General features: G+C 28.4%; 1 protein-coding gene across 2 annotated transcripts; it reads right to left on the bottom strand.

Moving 5' to 3' along the window:
• Positions 1–614: 614 nt before the first annotated feature.
• Positions 615–22,911, bottom strand: LOC113382659. Of its 2 annotated transcripts, XR_003367674.1 has the most exons (7): positions 22,871–22,911; positions 15,323–15,556; positions 14,963–15,198; positions 11,450–11,580; positions 11,212–11,343; positions 1,212–1,379; positions 615–728 (listed from the first exon to the last, which is right to left on the bottom strand). XR_003367674.1 is itself a non-coding variant. In XM_026620900.1 (5 exons), the coding sequence occupies exons 1-5, from the start codon at positions 22,874–22,876 to the stop codon at positions 11,087–11,089; spliced, it is 864 nt and encodes a 287-aa protein (XP_026476685.1). In that variant the 5' UTR covers positions 22,877–22,911; the 3' UTR covers positions 11,014–11,086. The 2 variants fall into 2 exon arrangements, 1 of the variants encoding a protein (XP_026476685.1); XM_026620900.1 differs by lacking the exons at positions 615–728; positions 1,212–1,379 and having other exon boundaries at positions 11,014–11,343.
• Between the last annotated feature and the right edge of the window lie 2,146 nt (positions 22,912–25,057).

Raw genomic sequence — 25,057 nt, 5'->3', positions numbered from 1 at the left:
CGGGTCTGTACAATATAAAATATAATTACAGTTAATTTAAATGTGTTTGAGAAAATTCTATTAGAAATCGCAACGTTTAGATTTATTTGGCAGCGATAACTTTATTTTTGAAATAAATTGTTGAAAAGCTTATCTTAATATATAAATCTCAATTTCGGTTGATTAAGTCAATTATTACACATTTCGGAAAGTTCATTCTACGTTTATATTTTAATTTTACTAACTTACCTCTGGGTAGGTTACAACTGTCTACATACTTGTTATTTCTATCATTAGGATTTATAATTTAAGTCCATTAACAAAAAACAACAGAAAAACAAGATGATAAGCTGCAAACAAAAATCAATTTATTGTATATTTATAAAATACTATTTTATATTGTATAGAATAATATCTACACAATACAATTCCACAAGCGGTAGCATAATAAAAACAGAAAAAAGTAATACCAATCAAAATTCGTCCAAATAAAATCAGTGGACATTAACATTAACATCAACGTCAACATCAACTCCACCATCAACATCAATGTTTACATCTATGTCAGCATGCGATGTATTATGATGATGTGGTTTTGGGGTAGTTCCATTGGAAACAGGCGGCCAAAAAGTGGTATGGTTAGTGGTCCCTGGTGGAACTTGAGTTGGATAAAAGCAATTGGAGTTGTAAATCTTGATATAATCTATTGCAAACTTTACATGGTAGTCGTTTACTAGGTTGAACCTCATCTAGAAAATAGAAATATATAATAATAAATATAAAGTTTCTAAATGAGGTAAAAATGGTACAGATAGATAAGATAACAAACAAATGAAGACGTGCTAAGGAGAGTGGTAAAAGAAAAAACCCTACTGAGTAATATCATAAAAAGGAATGGAAACTGGATGAGATCCTTACGACGTCATCCATGGTAAAATGGAGGTCTGAAAAAACTAAGAAAAAAAAGAATGCAGATGATTGACGACTTACGTGAAAAGAAAAAAATACAGGGAACTGATAATGAAGCACAGGACCAGAAAACAGAAGCAGAAGTTTGAATATGTGAATAATAATAATAATAGGAATACAAGGAAGAGAAAAAAAATTCATTGATATTTGGTGCTTTCATATGATAGACTTGCTTCCAGGGAAACAACTAATTATTATTATTGTGTTTATATAAAAAACAATATACTGCAAATCCATTATCTAGTTCACAAACAAAAACTTACTAATGCTTTTCCATTTGTGTTAGATAGCAAATACATATCCTTCCAAGTAGTAGATGAATTACGGTCAAATGAAATAAGTTCTTTAACGTCAGTGTTCTCATGAACTATTATACTGGCCTCAAAATATCCGAAACCTTGCCCATCACGACGTTCTGCGTAGAAACCTACCTATATAATAATTTAATAAATTATATAACAAAATTACTAAAAAAAAGCTGTAGTTTTCATAATAGAATCATATTATTGCAACCTCTAAATATATAACAGTTGTTACCGAAAGAGAAGATTTTGTTTACGCCAGAAATATCAATTAGCTAATTTTGGGTTTTCTCGACGTTTCGAGTCATTCTGAATTGTTTGATACTGACATTGGAACATCTATTTGTGTCTGTAATCGTTCAAAACCAAAATTACAAAATGCCGAAATATTTTACATTTTTCTGCTAATCAGAACAAACTGCTTAATTTGTTAAAGAATTTAAGTTTGCACTGGGGGATTTGATAAAGAATTTAAGTTTGCACTTTTGAAATTTTTGGATAAGTAAAAAATATTAATATATTAAAAAAAAATTCTTATTTTTCTAACAATTTTTCAGTTCAGATTTGAAACAGTTCATTTTTTAAAACTATTTCTACAAATATATGCAAACTAAATTTTATTTTTCACTGAGAAAACATAAAATTAGCAAATCAGATTTTCTGGCGATTACAAACTTTATTATAAATAATAATAAATATAACAAAATAACAATATTAGAAATAATAAGATAATAATATGATAATAATAATAACAATAATATCAATGTCAGCGTTTACAAATGGCTATTTATGAGATCATTGGAAATATTTCGTTTTAGCCTGATTGTTTTGCTATATTTATTATTATCTTTCACTTATTGTTTTTATTCTACTTTATTGTTTTTCTAGTATTATTTTATTATTCAGAAATTTTATTTATTTTACTCATTAATTTTATTATTATTTTTATTTGCTTTTATTTTATATTAAAACAACATACTATGGATAAAATTTTATTGAAAATTCTATTCTTTATTTTGTACTATTTTATTAAATTTATACTATTGTTCATTACTGTTACTTGATGTTAATTATTTTGGAGAGGGTAACAAATATAAAAAAAATTATAAATAATAATTTGGAATTTTCGCTTACAATTTTTTATTGATATTTATAATTATAATGTTATAATAAACACTTAATTAAAATTATTTTGTTCAAAATCAAATTATTATAATTATTATTATAGTTTATAATTACCTTAAATATACTTTGAATTATATTAATACATACCTGCAATGTTGTACTATGATCAACGTCATATAGTTCTGTTTCGACGCACAAACTTCGATGTTCGCTCTGATTAACATAATTTCCAATAAAATATGTTTCATTGCCAGTTCTTGAATTCAATTCTTCGTAAGCATCGAACTTTCGTACCACTAGTGGTTCCAAATGGCTTAAATTTCCAGAACAATTCTTCAAATTCAACTCGCCATTATTGAAATTTATGAAATCACAAGAAACAGCACATGATAATGTGAAAGCTGCTGCCACCAGAAGAAGGAGAAATAGAGTCTTCATATTTGGTAAAGCACCACTTTTTATTTACCTCTATCCAAAAGTTTTATGATGAAGGATGTTCTTGTTTCCGAAAAAAATATATTGATAATGATGCTTCATCAAATAATGGAAAAGTGTTCAATCTTAGGAGTATCTTATAAACTCAATCTAAAAAATAGACCGAGAACTAGTGAACTAAACAAATTTTTTATGATTAATTTATAGTAATAGCAAACGTACTAAGGTAATGACATTTTGCTTTTATAAAAAAAATAATAAAATTAGAATTAGATGAAAATAATCCAACATCAACAAAACAAGAATTGAATTTTGAATTTTTAATATCAAATATAGTAAACGTCCAAAAATCTAAAATTTTTTACATATCTTTATTAACAGTTTCTGAACATTTCGGTGTATCTTAGAAAAAATGAATGTTTGTATGTGTGCTGTGTGCGTATATATACAATTTTTCATCCACGATTTCGGGCGCACTAATCAACCGAGTTCATTGATTAAAAAAACATTCGATTCCTATTAATAGGGAGACGTGCTGACTAGATTTCAGATCCAGCCGATTCGGAGTTTCGTAGCAAAAAGTGCAGAAAATGGTAATTTGGTTATTGCGAGAACGGGACGTCTGATTAGATTAATTCAAAATACATTCAATTCGTTTTAATGGCGAGAGGTGCTAGTTAGTTTTTGACAAAGACAGAATCACCCGTTTTGGAGATACAGAGCCAAAAGTGCTAAAAATTACAGAAGAAGAAACATCCGATTTAAATGATTTAAAAAACATTTTGCTTGTGTTGACTGTATGAAGAAGCAATTAACTTTCGAGGAAAGCAATCAATTTCTTTCTTTTAATTTCAAAATTTTCAAAAAATATAATTTTTTATATATCGAAAATTTTTCGGAGTTTAATTTTAATTCTTAAGCCAAAATTCTAAAGCTCACTTATATAGTAATGAATAATATTAACTTTGAAATTCATTTTATATAATTCTTAGAAATATGAGATAAGCTTCTTCATTCTAACTCTTAGATTAGGTTTTGGTAATTTGTTTAGATATACAAATATAGTCGTCCAATATATAAGCTCTCATATTCTATCTATAAAATATAAATAATGAAAGTTACAGTATTTATAATAATTTATTTGAAAACATTTAAAATCCCTTGAATATTTCATGAGAAATTCCAGAAATTTGCTTTAAGATACGATGCCATGCACCACTAGTTTTTATTTAAAAAAAATTATGCTAATGGAAATTTGCATAAATATTAAAACCTGATAACACAATATTTACTTTATTAATACCAAATTAAATAATACTTTATTATGCCAAAACAAACTAATTTAAGAATTTTACTCTTACATTTGTCTCATAAAGTGATCACCAGCTCGAGCTCCAAAAAGGTTAAATACATTTTTTGAAGATTATTTGGAGATTATTAGCAGATTACACATTGTTTTTAATTTAATTAAAAGATAATTTTAAAAATTACGATATAATTTTGATATCAAATATTTATTCCTCAATCATTTAACTCGATAAAGAATTGCGTTGAATAGTTTTGGGCGACGATCGACCATGCCGTTTCTTTATAATTAGCAGAAAAGTATAAACTTTTTTCAAAGTTTTAATAGACACGTATTCTAAGTAGATCTCAGTTCTTATTGATTAAATCAAGTATTAACCCCTCTCTAGAAATTCATGCAAAATTGATTATGGCACAATGCCACTTACACCCAGTATTGTCTTACTACACGCTAGTCGAAGATATTTTCTTGACTAAAAGCATATCTTGGCGCCATAAATTGGGCGCCAGTAGATTTAAAAAAGCGATCAAAAATATGTACGTAATTGATAATGTGCATATATGTCTTTTTATCTTTTAATCACACACAGATTATATCATAAACGCCGCAAACATATGTCAACATCATAGATAATTTGATTTCGAAATCAATTTTATTAAAACATAATTTAATAAAAGATATTTGCACATTTGCTATCAGTTTATGAATAATATGAACACAAATTACTGAAAAGCAAATCAAGATCGATACTGATTATTTAGAGGAGCAAATAAAGGACAAACATAAACATATCCATGAAAAACTAGAAATTCTTTCTTTTTATTTATGGATAAAAAAATTATATCTTGATTGAAATATACGTACAATTTATTTATATAACATTGCCAAAAATCTTGGTTACCGCTCATGGTGACAATGATGTATGGCATGCCTGGAAAGAAGTGAAACTTTCTATTTTATAAACAAACTAGTGCTGTATGGCATTGTCCCTTAAGGCAAATTGCTGGAATTTTACGTACCGTATCGAAATATTCGAGTAATATTAAATGTTTTCACATAGATTATTATAAATACTGTATCATTGTATAATTTTTATAAAAATTATATGAACTGAATTAAAAAGTTCAAATTATTTATTTAAAGTATATAAGTGGACTTTACAACTTTAGCAATAATTAAAATTAAAATCTGAATTAGTTTTGATATACATAAAAAAAAATTGGATTTTTTTTTAAATTGTAAAATAAAATAAAATTCCCAAAAACAATCGTTTCGTCAACACGAGCAGAAAGTTTTTTAAATCATTCAAATCGGATGCTTAGTTCTCTCAAAAAATGACATTTTTTGCATATTTAGCTCCGTATGTTCAAAATGGCTAGACCTGTCTTTGCCAATCAATTAATCATTACTTCTTTCCATCATGACAAATTGATTGTTTTTTGGATCATGCAAATCGGATGGTCCGTTCTCTCAATGCTCTGTATCTCCGAGACGGCTGAATCTGCCTTTTCCAAAAACTAATCAGCACATCTCTATCAATAGGAATCAAATTTTTTTGAACGATTCAAATCAGTTGATCCACGCGCCCGAAAACGTGGACAAAAAATTGCAGTCTCACAAAACACAAACACATGCATCAATTTTTTCTAAGGTATGCCAAAATGTTCAGAAACCTTCAAAACGACGAAAAATGCAAAAAAATTCATTTTCGATTTTCGGCCCATTACTATAACTACCCTACGGAAAGTTAATAAATAATGTACAATTAAAAATGATATTTAGGTATCATAAACTAAACACAAGACCTCAAAATGAAAAAAAAAAAGCTTCAAACTATTTGAAAGTTGATTACCTTATAATTTATCTAAAATGTTTCTTTTTTTAATAAAATAAAAATATTAAGAATAAAATAATGAATAATTTTCATTTTTAAATACCACCAATCAAAACTGCGAAATACTTCAAATAAAAATATTAAAATATAATCAACGACGACAATCATTTAATGATTCAGTCATTTTATTAACATGAAACTCATTTAATGATTTTATTAACACTTTTAATAAACTTTATATATATTATATATATATATATTGATTTATAAACATAATTATATACTATGACAACAATTTAACAGTAATAGATTTGAATTAATAAATATTATCTAATTTTCTATTTTACTAATTGTAGCTGTAATATTTATATACTGCCAACTAAATACCGGGAATTGCTCATTCAAAAAGAGGCTCAATATGTTAAATATTCTTTTCTGGAGCCCAACTGTTCTTAACATTGGTGCAAAGTGTGATCGTTATTTGTTAATTATTTTGTTATTTGTGTTCACTTACTTCGGGTAACTGCAAGCATGTTTGTCGATTTTCACAAGAAACAAAATTATCGAACGGAATTATATACGACTAATCATTGAATATTATACATGAAGCTTATGGCAAGTGTACTTTATCAAAAATCCTAGTTTATGAGTAGTGTGAAGCCAGAAGGCCGTAAGGTCGTGAAAGATCTGAACGTCCATCAACATCTTCAATGGATGAAATCGTCGCCTAAGTCAAGAAATGGTGTTGGTAAACTACCATTTAGGTTCAGTCAAGTTAGTTTTTGACCTTAACATATCTAACAAATCAATTATACCATCAAATTGGGCATGAGACGCTTTGCTGTTCATCTCTACCATCATTGTTGAACTCTCTTCACACAACGCCTATATTGTGAACGCTTTTTTGGCCATAAACTCATGAAATATCATGGGACAACCAACGTATTCACTAGATCTATCCTTCTGTAAATTATTTATTGTCATGGATACTTAAGTATAGAATTACAAGTAATACTATTGTTAGATACCTCTTTGGATCGATAGATTCCACTAACAATGTTTGTAAGAAAAAAACGCCAAAGGAGCTGAAGAATATCCTTATAAAGGCGTTTAAAAGATGCTTTGAAGATTGGATTAATTGTTGGCATGTTTTCATTACTTCGAATAAGGTCTATTTTGAAGGCGACAAAATTTTTTAATGCTTCAGTAATTATTTTGAGTTTTATGCAACAGTTCTCGATACTTAGTGTATGTATATTATTTCAAAAAAAGCCTCGTTCACCAGAGTAACATCGTTAAATAAAATCTTTTATATTTTTGAGTGAATTTGAAATGTTATCAAGTATAATTTTCCTAGTACTCCACAAATCTTCCATCTTAAATGGTAAACTATTTTACCATTATACAATCCTGATTAATAGCGCCTATTTTTGATGATATGTGTTGGCAAGTATCATCAAAAATTGGGAAATTTTTGTTAAAGGAGAGACTCTCACTAAAGTAACATCGTTAAATAAAATCTTTTATATTTTTGGGTTAATTTGAAATGTTATCAAGTATAATTTTCCTAGTACTCCACAAATATTTCATTTTAAATGGTAAACTATTTTACCATTTTACAATCCTGATTAAATGCGCCAATTTTTTATGAAACTTGCCAACACACTTCAGGATTTTTTTTTTAAAAAGAGACTCTCAATGCCAACCGATTTTTTAGATTTTAAATTTATAATTCAACAAAAAGTTTAAATTCTAAAGAACTTAGGACAATTGTGTTATTGCTTTTGGTTGTAGTCATAGAAATGATATTCATGGTTACGCTGCCAAAGTATAAATGAACAAAGTTTGTAAAAATTAACTACAATAAACGAAAAATGGTCATAATTTCAGCAAATTTCTAGGTTACACTTGAAAGCTCACAATTTCCAAACAACGTGAGATAATTTTTTTTCTATTTTTTTCATGATAGTTAAGGTCAATACTATCAACCCGCTTTGGCCTAACGTCAACGTCTGGGACACCCTGTATATATATAATACAAATATATATATATATATATATATATACTAATAAAAATAAAGAAATGTACTATCAAGCAAACTGAATTTGATCTGAGGTAAAACTGAATTCAAGACATAAAAGCATCACCAAATATGTATAGATAAAAGATAAAGATTGTAAAAAGTTTGAGAAACACTGTTTGGATGGTGAAACGAAATATAGAAAACACAAAAGTTAAAATATATATATACTCAGCCCCAAATAATATAATTTAAAATTATGGTTAAGTTTGTTTAGTAGCTCAGTGGTAATAGCATTAGCCTTGCAACCAGAATTGCAGATTCCATTCCCTCATTAAACCTGATATCAAGCAGTACTGATATCAGTTTTTGTTGTAATCATATATCTAAATATAAATATAAGTAAAACAAAACTTCTCTTCGAAAATATTTTCACAATTAAAGATCAATATATCGCAATTAACAAAACAAGCTTTTATAACACGGTTTGAAAATATGAACGCGTTGTTAATATATATACATAGTATATATATTAGGGTGGTCCTTAATATGGATGTATTCAAATTTTCTTGCTACCAGGGGCTCAAATGCTTCCAAATTGATAAAAAACAATTCTCTGAAAGTTTTAGCTCTTAATAATAACTTTCAGATAGACCGCACTCCAACCAACGTTTCTATGGAAATAACAAGGATAAAATTTTATTTGTTTTATAACTTAGCGACAAGTGAATCAAAATTTTGAAAATAACTTAGTTTTTGGTTATTTTGATTATAAATGAAAAATTTACAACAAAAATTTGATATATTTCATAAAATAAGTATTTACTTAGGAAGAAACTTTAGCAGGAGTGATACTATCTTAAAGTTACTATTTTTTTTTTTTTTTTTTTTACTAATTATTTTTTCTTTTTATCTTACATACTACATATATTTTACTTTTTCTTTACATATTTTTACTGTTTATTACATTTTTCTTTACGAATATTTCTTCCAAGGGCAGGTCCGTGGGTTGAGTTGAAAATGCACTCAATCATGGTTGCACGATGTCAGAGCCTTTACATTTTTCTGTTGTATAGAGATACAAATTCGACTTCCTTTTTGTATTTCAAAGCGATACCATCTTAGTACCTCTTTACTTCCAAGTGGCGTGTTGCCACTACAGCTTTGCCCACGAAAGGCCATTTTCACTTGAAATCATATTTGAAATCTATGATTTCAAGTGAAAATTTGGTATCAAGCTGTTTTGATACCGAACCGACCGAGGTTGGATTCGAACCCGGGACTAGGATTTGCTAGCCCACGTTCTTACCACGGGACCACGGCCGGTCCCATTAAGAGAGCTAAAACTTTCAGAGAATTGTTTTTTATCAATTTGGAAGCATTTGAGCTCCTGTGAGCAAGAAAATTCGAAAACATCCACCCTATATATATATATATATATATATATATATATATTTATATATATATATATATGCAGGGCCGGTCCTGGGGTCCTTAGCGCCCGCATGCAAATTTTTTTCTAGCGCCCCCCCCCCCTATTAATTTTAACTGTTTTAACAGTTTATCATTAAAATTATATAAATATGTACATATTATTTTTAAATTAATTTTTAATTATTCTGAATTTAGTTTTATCTAGGATTTTTAATTATTTAGGATTTAGTACACAAAAAATTGGATATAATCTAAAAGCGTATAAAATACATTGATTTTAAAGTTATTTAGAAAATCGAGGCGATTCGCGGGTTGATTATTACCAAATATTTTTAAATTTTCAATTACTTTTAACGTATGTGCAATATTAATATTTGGATTTTGAAACATTTTACTTATTTATTATGCGATTTATTCTATTGAGCAAATCATACCAGGAGAGCTGAAAAAAAACTAGCTTCATGTATTTCATGTTGAATTTTTAAAATTTTAATTCAATTTAATTTTTCATTATTTACAATATCTAAAATTGCGGCGTAAAATTCTCCCTATTGATATCGTAAGACCCGAATTGTATTCATCCTTGTTTTCCCGTCATATTCAGAATATCAGATTGTTTCAATTGTGATTGTGATATTTTTTTAACGTATTTTAGAAGTATTGCCCAAAAATTAGTAAAGTATAAAAAAAAATACACATTTCTTGAACTATATTGAAAAAAAAATCTAATTATATTTGATATGTATCATTTCTGCATAGTTAATAATTATTAAATTTAGAGTATGGACACCACTAGGTATAAAAAAAGCCTTATGATTTTTGTTCCAAAGTAAATTTTGCTTTCATTTTTTAGATTTGTTCTATTTCCATAACCCTAATCACGCATGTCTTCAACTTTCAAAATTCATCAGAAGCGAAACATTTGGAACAAACGCAAAAGTTACAATTCAATTCCTCGGAATAAACATGCTATTTTCTAAGCACTGACACCCCATTTTTTATTTTCCCGATTATAATTTGTTTATATTTTTAACAAGTTCCGTTTCAACTAAATCAGCTCGCAATTTTTCGTCAATAATGCCGAATAATTTAAAACTTCGTAGGTTTGCGCTTACGGGATTGAACACTAGATAATTTCTTTTTCGATTCCACCGTAACTTCAAACAAAGAAAATATTGAATAAGTAGATTAAGCAATAAACAGAGCTGTTATTTAGTAATTTGCGGAGTCATTAATCGAATAATTGTTTCTACTGATATCACATTGCAAAATAAATATGCTTTTTGTGTCCCCGTATCCCTAGGTAAGTTAGATTGTTTATTACAATTTATTAATATATTATACGTTTAATTTCCAAAACTCGATTTGGCGCCCCCTAAGGCGTGCGCCCGCATTTTTTGCATGCATCGCATGCAAGGCAGGACCGGCCCTGTATATATGTATATATATATATATATATATATATATAATCGAGAGATCAGATATACTGTCCCTTTTTACTTTACAAAAAGTAAAAAAGACAGCAATTTTATTCAAGAATAAATAGAAACCACAACTATTTTCGGTGAGGCTACATTAATTTATATGCAAACCTGAAATTATGTATTCATCACTACATCTAAGAGAAAAAGTTTTAAGTGATAAAATAAGTGATAGTTCCATATAGCACTTATTTTATCACTTAAAATTGATACCAAGTAGTCAGGCCCAAAGTGGTAAAACCAAGTTTCTTGAACATATAAGCACTGACGTTACCGACAACGGTGGCTGCAAAGATATCTCTTCCACCTGATGCCAACTTCTTACTGAAATTTTTGGTCATCAATTCTCCAAAACCTCGTCTTCTATACTTGTCCAAGGTGTGGAGCATACCTAAACCTCCGTAGTTATTGAGGATAATCCAACAAACTAAATCGTCAGTTCCCTTTTCGTACAATCCTGCAAGAACACGTTGAAGATTTAAACAGAATTATTTTGATTATGTTGAGAGATTCGAAATAATTAGAATTATTTTAAAAAATATAAAGATTAAGTATTTATTTACCTAATCCTCCATTTAGAACAAGTTGATCTCGAACAAATTTAACAGAATCTGTGAAAGCATGGGGCCAATATGAGTTTATGTACGGTGCTTGATCTTCTCTCAAATCTCCAAAATAGTATCCATCAGGGCATCTGATATTTTGAAAAAAAAATAGTATTGAAAATTACTAAGTAAGGTGAACATGAATTTTCAAATGTAGTTTTTGATGCGATTCTATGTTTGTTCAGTCTTTGATTGGGAAAATGATCAGCTATGAAGGTAAGAGGTGAATGGTTTCAATTTTTTTTAGGAATATAAATGTATACACTTATTCTTAATAATTTTTTTTTCATTTGTTATCAATGTTTCCTGAAGAAGAAGGCATCCCATATCCCCGAAACGTTGAACAAAATAATTTCTAAACTTCACGATTTTCTGAAGAAAAAAAGAAGTTATTACTTCAAAAATTTATAAATGAAAAGAAATTTGCTTTAAATTTATGGAATAATCTCTAAAAATTGAAGATTTTAAATTTCTCAGGAGACAATAATATTTTTTTTAGATTCCGTCTAATCTAAATTAAGATATTTAACTAAATTTCATAGATCTTTAGTCTAAAAAGCTTTTCAGATCTTTTCACAATTTTAGCTTAATCAATCTTGATCTGTTGCAAAATCTCATTTTCTGCTATTCACAAAGAAACGGCTTGGCTGATTGTCGCGAAATTGATAAACGCTAGTCCTCATCGATATACATCGAATAACTTTTAAATTTTTAAAGTCGATTCAGCTGTTTTTGAGAAATCGTCGATTTGCGGCAAAAAATCTGTTCACATACACACACACATACATACTTTTTCCGAATTTGGTCTCATTCGATTCAGAAAGGCTTGAAACATCGAGAAAACATAACATTAGCGAATCGGATTTTTTGATGAAAACAAATTTCTTTAAGAAATTAATAAAAGAACGTAATTATTTTATCCAATGTAGTGAAAAGTAACACCAAATTTTCATTTCATATTAATTTATCCTTTAAAATTTCAACCAATCCTTTATTTACCCAGAATCATTAATATTATAAAATTATCGTAAATCAAAAGTGTGCCGCTGTGTAAAGATTGTAAATTTATTAGAAATTATATATCAATTAAATAATCTGATAATTTTAACGACAGAACTTACTACATTGAAAAATTCTAAGAAATTAGTGATAAGTGAAATATGTAATGTCATGTTTTTGATATCGATAATATCAATATAATGTCTATTTTATAATGATTTAGCGATTGAATCAAAAAATTCCATAAACAATGACGTAAAATGTATTTATTTGGTTATGTTTAAAGGTCAAGCTTATCCAAATTAAACAAAAAGTAAATTTTTCGATCATTGACTTTCAAGTTTTTCAAAATCTTTGTTATGTAAATAAAAATAAATTTTGTTTTCTAAATTTTCTAATAGCTCAAAGTTTAACATGGTTGATACAAAAATTATATATATAGAAACTACTTTTTACTTTTAACGTTTTATTAACTTCCTGAAGGGAAAGTTTAAGTTTTCGCAAAAAAATCAAATTTTCTTGTTAAAATTTTCTCGACGTTTCAAGTCATTCTGAATCGAATGAGACCAGAGTAATGTATGTATGTGTTTGTATATATAGTTGTGTGTGTTTATGTAAGTGAAGACCTTTCGTCGATGTTTGTTCAGAAACGGCTGAACCGCTTGGCAGAGCCGCTTCTTTATTTTTAGCAAAAAAAAGTTAAATTTTTCATCCACGATTTAAACCACAATCGAAAAATATTAGTTGAAAATCGTGCTAATTAGTTTTTGGTAAAGATCGTCCTGGCCGTTTCTTCGTAATTAACCGTTAAAAAAAATTTTGGACTTTACTATGAAACATTTTTAACGATAGATATTATGGTCTTAAATAGATATTAAAATATAACCTCCCGACGACAAGTCGTTTAATTTTAAAAATTCATCAAAGTTTGAAAAGATTACCAGCTCTTTTGCAATGATGAAAATTAGACATTTTATCGACGTTTTCTCAAAAACGGGTAAAACGACATCAAAAATTTAAAAGCCATTCGTTGAAACTTGTTAAGCACTCGCGTTTTTATTTTTTTTTTATACGATCGGCTAAGCCGTTTCATTAAAGTTATGAAAAAGTGTAAAATTTTTCGTTTGCTTTTTTGACAATAATTCTGAACCGATTTTGAAGAGTCAGAAACTATTCGAAAAATATTATCAGGGAATCGTACTACTTAGTTTTGCGCAAAGATCGGGAAAGCAGATTCTTCGTAATATATTGCTAAAAAAATACTCGCCGGTTTGATTGAAACTTGACATGGCAATAGAGCTCCAGGTCTTAATGAATATACTACAATATTACAGTCCTTGAAAAAGTGGTTTAATTAAAAAACTAGTAGTGTATGGCATCGTACCTTAAAGCAAATTGCTGGAACTTCCCGTATTTTAATAAAATATTCGAGGAATATTAAATGTTTTCAAATCGATTATTATAAGTATATGAAGTATTATAAGTGATGTTTAGCTAGAATAAGAATTATAATCCAAATTATTTTTCGACATTCAAAAAAAATTTTTTTTTTGAAAATTAAAAAAAAAATAATAAAAAAATGTCTTTACCCAAAAGCAATCGCTTCGTCAACATAAGCAAAAAGTTTTTTAAATCATTCAAATCGGATGCTAAGTTCTCTCAAAAACTGCCATTTTTTGCACATTTAGTTCTGTATCTCCGAAACGGCTAGACCTTTGCCAAAATCTAATCACCGCTTCTCCCCATCATTACGAATAGAATGTTTTTAGATGCTTTTTGCTTCAAATCTCCGAAGTCGCTGGACCTGCCTTTGCCAAAAGCTAATCAGCACATCTCTTTATCAATAGGAATCGATTGCTTTTTGAATTTTTCAAATCAGTTTCCCCATACGACCAAAATCGTCAACGAAAAATTGTTTCCACGCATACACATACACATCCATTTTTTTAGGTATGCCCAAATGTTCAGATTAAACGTAATGATACGCAAAAATTTTCAATTTCGAGTTGTGACCCATTACTATAGGAAAATAATATGTGTATATAATAAGCACGTGCTCGTTTATCAATAATGTATAATGAATAATGTTGTTTTCACAAAATTTAATAATATGCATTAGTTTGTCACACTATGATGCCATACAGCAATTCCGCATTCCTATAAATTACTCATAAATTAATATATTGATTTATTATTGATTAAGTCGATTATTTATACATGTCGGAAAGTTCTTTTGCAAGTCACAGCTAACTAGTTTAAATAACAATAGTTCCCAAAAATTTTTGTTTAGTTTCTTAATATACAAATCCAAATCTGATTCTGACATACGTGAACTAATTCCACCAATAAATTTTTATTATGTTCTATTTTTGATGTATCTTATTAACCATAAAATAGTTTTTTTATATATGTTTAAAATCTTACTAAATTTACGTTTATCCAAACATAAAATAAATATTCACATGACAATACCTGACATCAAACTCTAAAGCTTTCTCCTTCGGCAGCCAATGGTAAGGGCAAGGAATTTCCTTAAGAGGTACCAAATCAATACTGTTCTTCAAAGAATCCAAAACTGGTTTGTGTAAATTACTATGCAAACCACCAATCATTAGTCCTTCTTTCCATTTTAAAACTTTAGAATTTGCCATTTTATCCCATCGCTGGATTTCTGGTTTTCTGCTGTAGGTCACCACATAGTTTTGATCCTAAAAAAGATAAATTACTTCATTATGTATTATGAGATAAAACTTACATTTGCTCATAATTTTTTTTAATATCTATCTAGAAAAATTTGTACATTTGTTGCAATGGAAAATTGCAAATACTCACTGGTAAATGAGCCACGAAAGTGCCATCTTTCCAATTACCATCCAAACTGTAAAAATCTATCGATATATTTGGTTCCTTTTTCAGCCAATTTATATAATTATCTATAAAATAGTAGACGAATATCGTTTCAGGATAATTTTGCGGCTTGAACAAATCCCTTAATTGAGGAAGATCCGAGGTCTCGATCTTCACAAGGTCCGTATCTTTTTTTGGTGTTTGGTGACCGTTGATTGCCTAAAAGTGTAATAAATAAATTAATTTAATTATGTATGAACATATGAAATAATAAAAATAAAATATTTATTAAAATTGTTTAAAATAATTTGTTCAAGTTTACGCTGATGAAGAAAATCATAGTCACACATTTGCAACGTCATATAATAAAATAGTAAGTTTGAAATTAATATTTTTTCCGAATATAATACACTTTCACCTTGATTGCTTCTATATAAAATATAAAATCCAACTAGTAGGATGCGTGATGGCATCGTGATTCCTTAAGGCAAATTGCTGAAACTTCTCGTACCGTAATTAAAAATCTTGGTACGGAACTGATCTGATAATCTGATATCTGATAATTTGATGTATATATGTCCAATAAACAAAATGTTAAAAAAACGCCAAATGACAATTTTTTAACTTATTTTATTGAGAGTCCATAACCTCTAGACCTGCCTTCCCAAAAATTTAATCACTTTTTCAACTTGTCAATACAAGTAAAATGTTTCTTGAATTATTGAAATCGGACGCTCCGTTCTCTTAAAAACGGAGTTACCGTTTTTGGCACTTTTTGCCCCTTATCTTCGGAACTGCTAGACCTGCCTTCGCCAAAAACTAATCAGCACGTCTCCTTATCAATACAAATCGAATGTTTTTTAAATTATTTAAATCGGTTGATCGGTGTTTCCGAAATCGTCGACAAAAATTTGTACCCCTCCCCTCACACACACGCACACACATTCACACACACACATAAACATCCAAGGTATTCCAAGGTTTTTTAAGGTATGCCAAAATATTCAGAAACCTTTAAAAGATATAGATATATAACAATTTTCCTTTTCGATTTTTTTTTGCGATTACTATAACTTACCCTACGGAAAGGTAAAAATATTCGATAATATTATTATTCAGTAAATTTCTGGATTTTAAAAATTAAATTCATTTTTCGTAGTGTTTTGGTTTTATAATGTTATTAAAAGTGTTCTAACATATTATGTATATTTTTACAACAAAAACTAGCAAATTATTTCAATAAGTTATTCTATTTAATGTGTAATTTTACAATTTATTTTAGTACTTTTCAGAATCTTCAGGTAATTGATGAAAAATTAAAGCTATAAGTAAGTATTTTGTAATTGCAAATTTGAAGTCTACATAAAAACTAAACAAGGCCGCTAACAATTATTATTAACTAATTAGATATGTGATATTATTAAATTGTTATGATAAATGATATTAGTAATTTACAGTGATAAATGATATTATTAAATTATTGTGAAAACAAGACAAAATCCACCTTTGATTTACAGCTCACGTCATAAAGGTATAAACGATTTCAGATAACACTCTTCAATGCCAAAATTTGAGATAAACTTATAATTTTACAGTTATAAATAAGAATGAATAGATGTCGTTTTAGTTATGTTGATAATGTTTATAGGCATATTATAATATGTGATGTACCTACATGTTTGCTCATCTCATATAGAATTAATAAAAAAAAATATTTTGCAAGTTACTTTTAATAGCAAAGTATATAAAAGATACAGCTTTTCATTCTCAATTCGGCTTCAATTTTTTTTTCAACAGTTAATTACAAGAAAACGGTTCGATAGATTTTCACCTAAAACTAATCAGTATCATTCACAAATAATATCTTTCAAACAGTTTTGAGTTTATAAAATCGATTCGGTAGTATCACGAAAAGTTTAACACTTTTTTCCAAATTGCAAAGAAATGGCTCGGTCGATCGTCGCACAAAACTGAGAAACGATAATCTTCATTGAGATACATCAAATGGCTTTTAAATTTTGATTTTAATTTTTTGAATCGGTTCAGGCGTTTTGAGCAAACGTCGATGAACGGTCTAATTATGACAATTTTTTGTTTGTTTGTTTTATCGTTGTCAAATGCCATGAAAACGATACCAATTTTTGCTAAATTTGACGCATTTTCAAAAAAATAATGATAAAAATCGTCGAAAAAAAGCTTTTTAACACTTTATTACAAGAAAACGACCCGGCCGATCTCTACCAAAAACTAATCAGCACGATTCCCAATTAATTCTTTCGAACGGTTTTTGAATTACCTATATTCAGAATTGGGGGCTAAAACGTGGACGAAATTTTTTTCACTTTTCTGCTATTCATAAAGATTCGGCTTGGTCGATCGTGGCACAAAACTATCAAACAATAGTCCTCATCGAGGGGCATCGAATGGCTTTTAAATTTTGGAAATAGGTCCCAGCCATGTTTTGAGAAAACATCGATTTACGGCAAAAAATCTGTTCACATACTTACACATACTTTTTCCAAATTTGGTTTCATTCGATTCAGAATGGCATGAAACGTCGAAAAAACATAAAATTAGCGAGTCGTATTTTTGATGAATTAGAAGACATAAACTTCTCCTTCGGGAAGTTAAAAATCTAGCTTTCTTTTTTAGTGATGTAATAAATTTATTAGTTGCTACTAATAAATAATTTATTAGTTAACATATGTTTCACTATATGATATCGTCTTCTATATTAGACTGTTTCAGAATTCATGGCACTCAAATGTAGAAATTTTTTTAGAGATAAGTTATTTTTAAATGTTTTCACGATAGTTTTCAAGATTTAAAAATTTCGTGTCATTTGTCTTATAGTGCAGTAAACAGAGAGGAAAAAAGGGTATAACCTCTGAATTTTTTTACTGTGCTCCGAATTGAATGAAATTTTGGAATTAGGTTTATCTTACCCCCAAGTTCAAAAGTGAAAACAATTCGGGTTGCGCCATCACCCCCCAGGGGGATGACACCCCCTCTCAATTGTGTAATTACATTTTTTTAAAATAACGTCGGAAATCGATAGAAGAACTAATTATAAGAAAAAAATGTCTTTTATAGTTTTTCAAAAAAACTAATACTTTTCAAATTACTGGCCACTAAATATTCATATATTTTTGGTGTTTTTCTTCGTTTTTTTGCAAATATCTCCTAAAATATACATTCTAACGAAAATCATGTTATGAACAAAATAATGTCAATAAAAATCTTAATAAATCGGTATTACATAAAGTGTTCTAGGAAAAATATTAAGCAAGATTTGAAAGAGCAAAGACGTTTTTTATTTCGTTCAAGATTTAATTATTGTATTTAAAGCCATCTAGTGTCGAGGTTTTACATTTTATGCATTTCGGTGAAATTGAGTTTTATTGTGCTCAACATAAGTTTTAAAATGAGTGCTGTTACAAGTTTTTTGCGTGTAAAATGAGTGAGCTATCGTGCAAATAGTTTATAGTTTATAGTTTATAGTTTATAGTTTGGTGAAAAGTCTCAGACATAAAGAAATTTCACCTCTAAACGCTTTATTGTACGTTACATAATCATGAACATTACCACTCAATTTCTGAGTGACTTTGAACATGGGTAACGCGTATTTACGCTAAAATATGAAAAAAACAAAACAAAAAATTATATATATATATATATATATATATATCGGAGATCATGAAACCGCAAGTGACGCGATCCGAGTTCATCCCAAGTCTGGAATGAAAAGAAAAATTAGATATGTTCAGTTGAGACCAACTGAAACATTTTAGATAATCAATGCATGTTTTCAGAATATGATGCACAATTTAATATCTTCGTTTTGGACACCGTTAGAAGATCCGGAATAATAAGTGCAATGTGGACAGTTGCTGACAGAAAATAGACTTGAATCAATCCTGTCCGTTAATGTGCGTCAAATTCTAATTTGGATCTGCAAAAAGGAAGAAGCGCAGTATCAAAAAAGAAATATACTAATAAATGAATTTGAATAAAAGATATTTTATATAGAAAGGGTTAGTAAAATTTATTAAATAATAAAATTTAGGGAAAAGATCATATGAATGAGAGGCAGATGATTACTAAATTATCATTGGTTAGCAAAGTATTGTTTAATATCAAAATTAACAAATTCTGAAATATCATAGAAATATTGAGCTTTTAAGAATTTTACTATAGTATTGTGAAATTTATGATTATTTAGTTTTCGTATGTGAAATGGTAGTAAGTTAAAAAGTTGAATTCCAAATCCGTCAATTGAGTTAAAAGACGTTGCAAGTTTAAATACTGGTGCTTTAATAGTTAAGTTTCTTGTCTTGTAATGAGAATTTGACATTGAAGACAAATTGAAACGTTCGGGATTATTTTTTATAAACGATAAAGTAATGAGGAAAAATATACTGGGAACGGTAAGGATACTATGTTCACGAAAAATGTTTTTACAAGAGGATAAAGAACTAATAGAAAAAATTATTCTCAAAGCTCTTTTTTGAAGTTTGAAAATGCGGTTAAGAGATGGAGAGAACCCCCAAAACTGGATTCCATAAGCGATGTGTGAGTAAAAATTGGAATAGTAAATTGAGAGAAGACAATTTAAACTAACTTTAGATTTAAGAACTCTTAACATAAAACACGTTTTCGTTAAATTGGGTGTTAGTATAGAATCAATGTGATAGTCCCAATTTAAGTTTTTATGCAATTGTATGCCTAAAAACTTCGAGATAGAAGAAAATTTGAAAATAGTATCATTTACGTTCAGCGAGCTTATCTCATTATTAATTTTATTAACGGTACGAAATGACATTATTTGGGTTTTATCATTATTGAGTAAAAGATTATTGGATTTAAACCAATTGGAAATTGAAGCCATTACTAAATTTAATTTGTTACTTATTTCTTCCAAAGAATTTCCCTTAACAATAATACTAGTGTCATCAGCAAAAAGAATAAATTTACAAAGATCTGAACAATTTGGAAGATCATTTATATTAATAAGAAATAATAAAGGTCCAAGTATTGAACCTTGAGGGACACCGAGTTTGATATTTAATTTGTCTGATATTATTACCGAACCATCATCATCGCTCAAGTAAACAGACTGAGTCCTGTTTGATAAATAAGACGAAAATAAGTCAAGAGCTAAACCACGCACGCCGTATTTTTCAAGCTTATTACAAAGGATATCATGGGAGATACTATCAAAGGCTTTGGACAAGTCACAAAAAATTGTAATGCAAAAGCTACCATCTTCAAAAGAATAAACAATATCATGTAATAAAGTGTATATAGAATGGGATGTTGAGCATTTTTGTCGAAATCCAAACTGATTTTTAAATAGAATACCATTTTTTGTTAAAAAATTATTAAGGCGACTATGTAAGATTTTTCCAAAAATTTTATCAAAAGTATTTAACAATGAAATTGGTCTGTAATTATTAATTAAATCAGTGGCCCCTTTCTTATAAAGAGGCTTAACTTTTGAATGTTTAAGATGATTTGGATAGGTGCCTTTATCGATAGCGTTATTAAAACATATGAGAAGTTTATCAATAAATAATGGGAAAAATTGTTTTAAAATGTCAGATGAAATTTCATCTGGTCCTGAGGAATAAGAATTATTAAGAGAAGAAATTGCATGCGACAATTCCTCGGAGGATATAGGATATAGATAAAAGGAATTTGAATTAGTTTTTATTTTAGAAAGATTGCATTTGATATGACCGGATCAATAGTTATATTTGAAGTCAAATTAAAAGCTTCATTAACGAAAAAAATATTAAATGCGTTGGCAATTAATAGCTGATCATAAATTTTTATATTATTAATATTAAGGCATTCAATATTGGTAGAATTTGCTTTAAAGTTAACTTCCGATTTTATGAGTGACCACATCGCTTTTTGTTTATTATGAGAAGTGAAGATAATATTATCATTGTTCTTAATTTTTGCTAGTTCACATAAATCGTTGAAAATTTCTCTATATTTCAAAAAATAAATCATAAAACTAAAATTACTATTATGTTTGGATTCTCTTTCTAAACGCAATAATTTATATATGAAATACATAGGCCTTGAGAGTACCACGTTTGAGTTTTATTAATGTTCAATTTATGTTTTGATATAGGGAAAGCAGTGTTGAAAGAATAAAAAACAAATAAGAAGCATATACGAGGTTTTTTTCTTTTAAATCACATAGTTTAATGTGCGCCATTTCCACCAGAATTAAAGTAATTCACATTCCATCTAGAATTCACTTCATTATAGACATCTTAATGGATTCTAGCAGATTCACTACTTTAGTACAAACTATTTTCAGAAAACTCACGATTTTATAAAAACTTTTTTTTCCAATTTGCGCGGCCGCGCAGTCTTTAAACATTCATAACTCTGTCAATTTTTGTGTGAAAGAAAAATAATAAATAACAAAAATAAGCCAGAAAGATCCCTTTGATTTTTATCTATATGCTTTTATACGTATCTTTTATTTTTTTTTGAGATATAATGAAAATAATTTCGATTTTTTTAAAAATTGGAAAAAAAAAGTTTTTATAAAATCGTGAGTTTTCTGAACATAGTTTGTACTAAAGTAGTGAATCTGCCAGAATCCATCAAGATGTCTATAATGAAGTGAATTCTAGATGGAATGTAAATTACTTTAATTCTGGTGGAAATGGCGCTCATTAAACCATATGATTTAAAAGAAAAAAACTTCGTATATGCTTCTTATTTGCACGATAGCTCACTCATTTTACACGCAAAAAACTTGTAACAGCACTCATTTTAAAGCTTATGTTGAGCACTATAAAACCCAATTTCACCGAAACGCATAAAATGTAAAACCTCGACACTAGATGGCTTTAAATACAACAATTAAATCTTGAACGAAATAAAAAACAACTTTGCTCTTTCAAATCTTTCTCAATATTTTTCCTAGAAAAATTTATGTAATACCGATTTATTAAGATTTTTACTGACATTATTTTGTTCATTACATGATTTTCGTTAAAATGTATATTTTAGGAGATATTTGCAAAAAAAACGAAGAAAAACGCCAAAAATATATGAATCTTTAGTGGCCAGTAACTTGAAAAGTATTAGTTTTTTTGAAAAACTATAAAAGACATTTTTTCTTATAATTAGTTTTTCTATCGATTTCCGACGTTATTTGAAAAAATGTAATTACACAATTGAGAAGGGGGTACCGTCCCCCGGGGGGTGATGGCGCAACCCGAATTGTTTTCACTTTTGAACTTGAGGGTAAGATGAACCTAATTCCAAAATTTCATTCAATTCGGAGCACCGTAAAAAAATTCAGACCTAAAACGCTCCGTTTACTGCACTATTAATCTTATCAAATATCTACTAGGGGTTATAAACGATAAAAAAATAAACCTGGGATATTAAATACGCACCAGTAACACCACAAAAAAACCAAACCACTCATAAAATAAATTTAAATTAAACTCTTATTTGAATATAGTGCAAATCAGAAAGGAAAACTTAATAATTACTCACCGGCATTTTGATTATAAACACTAAACGTTTTGGATGCAACTGAGCTGATGGCTTTGAACGTGGAAATTTTGATATATATATATATATATATATATATATATATATTATTTATTTATATATGAATATATGTGACAAATAATCTTTAATTTATTTACTTCCAGTGAGCATAAATCAAAAGTTGAACGCCTCCAAAAAAAACTCGTTATCACGAATCATCTCTTATCGCTTGATACATATTATGCATTTAGAATATAATAGTGTATCAAAACTTTTTAGATATTTAAATTGATATTAAGTATGTAGAAAAAAGTGACAAAATATATTATAAACTCGTGTAAGTAGTATTTTAGCAAGTTACAAAAGCTTTACGATACGAATACACAATCAACTTAAACTTTAATCTATAAAAACTAGAGTTAGATATTTAAATAAAAAGCTCAACTTTTTCTTCAAAAATCAAAAATTCGCTTTCATCAAAAACGATTTTCAATTTATATCTTTGAAAACATATTTATAACATTTATAATTGTATGAATTACGTTAATTTGTTTAACACATTTTATCATTTCTTGTTCCAAAAATGTATATTATTTAAGTGCGGATGTCCACTGCAATCAGTAGCTACGAAACACCATAGAAAGTACATTTGCTTCGGCATAGATTCTGATTAGAATCGTTCAAGCACGCGACGACTACTGTGCTTAATTATAATTAACTTTTTCCATAGTAATTAAAGTTTATGCAGACTCACTTGTTAGAATCAATTTTAGTTTTAAAGTCAATTAAGCAAAAACTGAGTAATTATTATAACAAATTTAAAATATACCGTGTATTTTTTCGTTTAATAAAGTATGATTTCAAAATTTTCACCAAATAGAAAAGACCTTCTCACTTGCAACCGTTTCGTCTGATATATTATTATAAAAAGCAAACTGCTAGTAATTGAACCAATTTCGTTTGCTTGAATATATTTGTAAAATTTTCACAATCTTTAACATACCGGAAGAAAAAGCTTATGCTTCTTAGACGTTTAAAGTCATTCGTCAAACAATTGAGGCCAAATTAAACTAAAAATGTATGTGTAAACCGACAATTATATTCCGCAAACCTGAATCAATTTTAAATATTAAAAAAATTGTTTGAGATACGATATATGCTGATTAGTTTTGGAAAAGATCGGCGGGCCGTTTCTTCGCCATGAGGCAAAATTCCACTTACATCTAGTTAACTTCCCGTAGAGAAAGTTATTATAATCGTCCAAAAATCCAAATTGAGAAATTTTTGCACATCTTCAAGTTTTGAATGCTTCTGAACATTTGGCATACTTACGAGAAAAAAAACGGATGTGTGTATGTACGGATACAATTTTTTGTCCACATTTCGAGCGCACGGATCAACCGATTTGACTGGTTCAAAAAATATAGATTTCTATTGATAGGGAGATGTGCTGATTAATTTTTGGTAAAGGCAAGTCTACCCGTTTCAGAGATAGAGCTAATATGCAAAAAATGCCAGTTTTTAAGAAAACTAAGCATGTGAATTTATTGATTCAAAAAAATTCTTTTTGTGTTGAAGTAGTAACGACGGCTTTTGAAGAAAAATTCTTTTCTGTTTCAATTTTTTTTTTAAATTTCCAAAAAATATATTTTTTACTAAATTTTATTCCTCTAATATTTCATTATGGTACGGAAAGTCCCAGTAATTTGCTTAAGACATAAGTTTTTGCCTTAAGGCAAGTTGCATAAAGTTCTCGAACGTATAAATAATCAACTTAATTAATGATAAATAAGATTCACCTATTGGATTAAAATGTTCAACTGTTTACTTCAAAAATGCCATACACCACTAGTTTTAAGTTTTGTTCAAACATTGAATACCGATATTTTCTAAAAACGAATTTCGAATTTCATAGTTTGTCAAAAAAACTGCTTTAAAAACTCTAATTCAAACCAGGTTTTCCTTGGAGGCAATAATACAAAAAAAAAAAAAAAAAAGAAAATTATTCCAATTCATATAAGTGAAAAAAATCATTTTTTCACAATCAGAAAGAAGAAAATCAAATGCCAATTTTTGACGACTTGTCATTATTATGACGTCAATCTGGAGTATTCGCAATACCAACATTTTATCTTTTGTCTCCAAGTGGAGACCGAAACGATTACGTACAAAGCCCATAATTGTCACGAC

The sequence above is a fragment of the Ctenocephalides felis genome, unplaced genomic scaffold (genome assembly GCF_003426905.1).
Source record: "Ctenocephalides felis isolate EL2017-DRISC unplaced genomic scaffold, ASM342690v1 CF-g0.4_SCAFFOLD_03539, whole genome shotgun sequence".
NCBI classification, from domain to species: Eukaryota; Metazoa; Arthropoda; class Insecta; order Siphonaptera; family Pulicidae; genus Ctenocephalides; species Ctenocephalides felis.
Note: the sequence above shows the minus strand (reverse complement) of the source record. Positions and strands in the feature narration are given on the sequence as shown.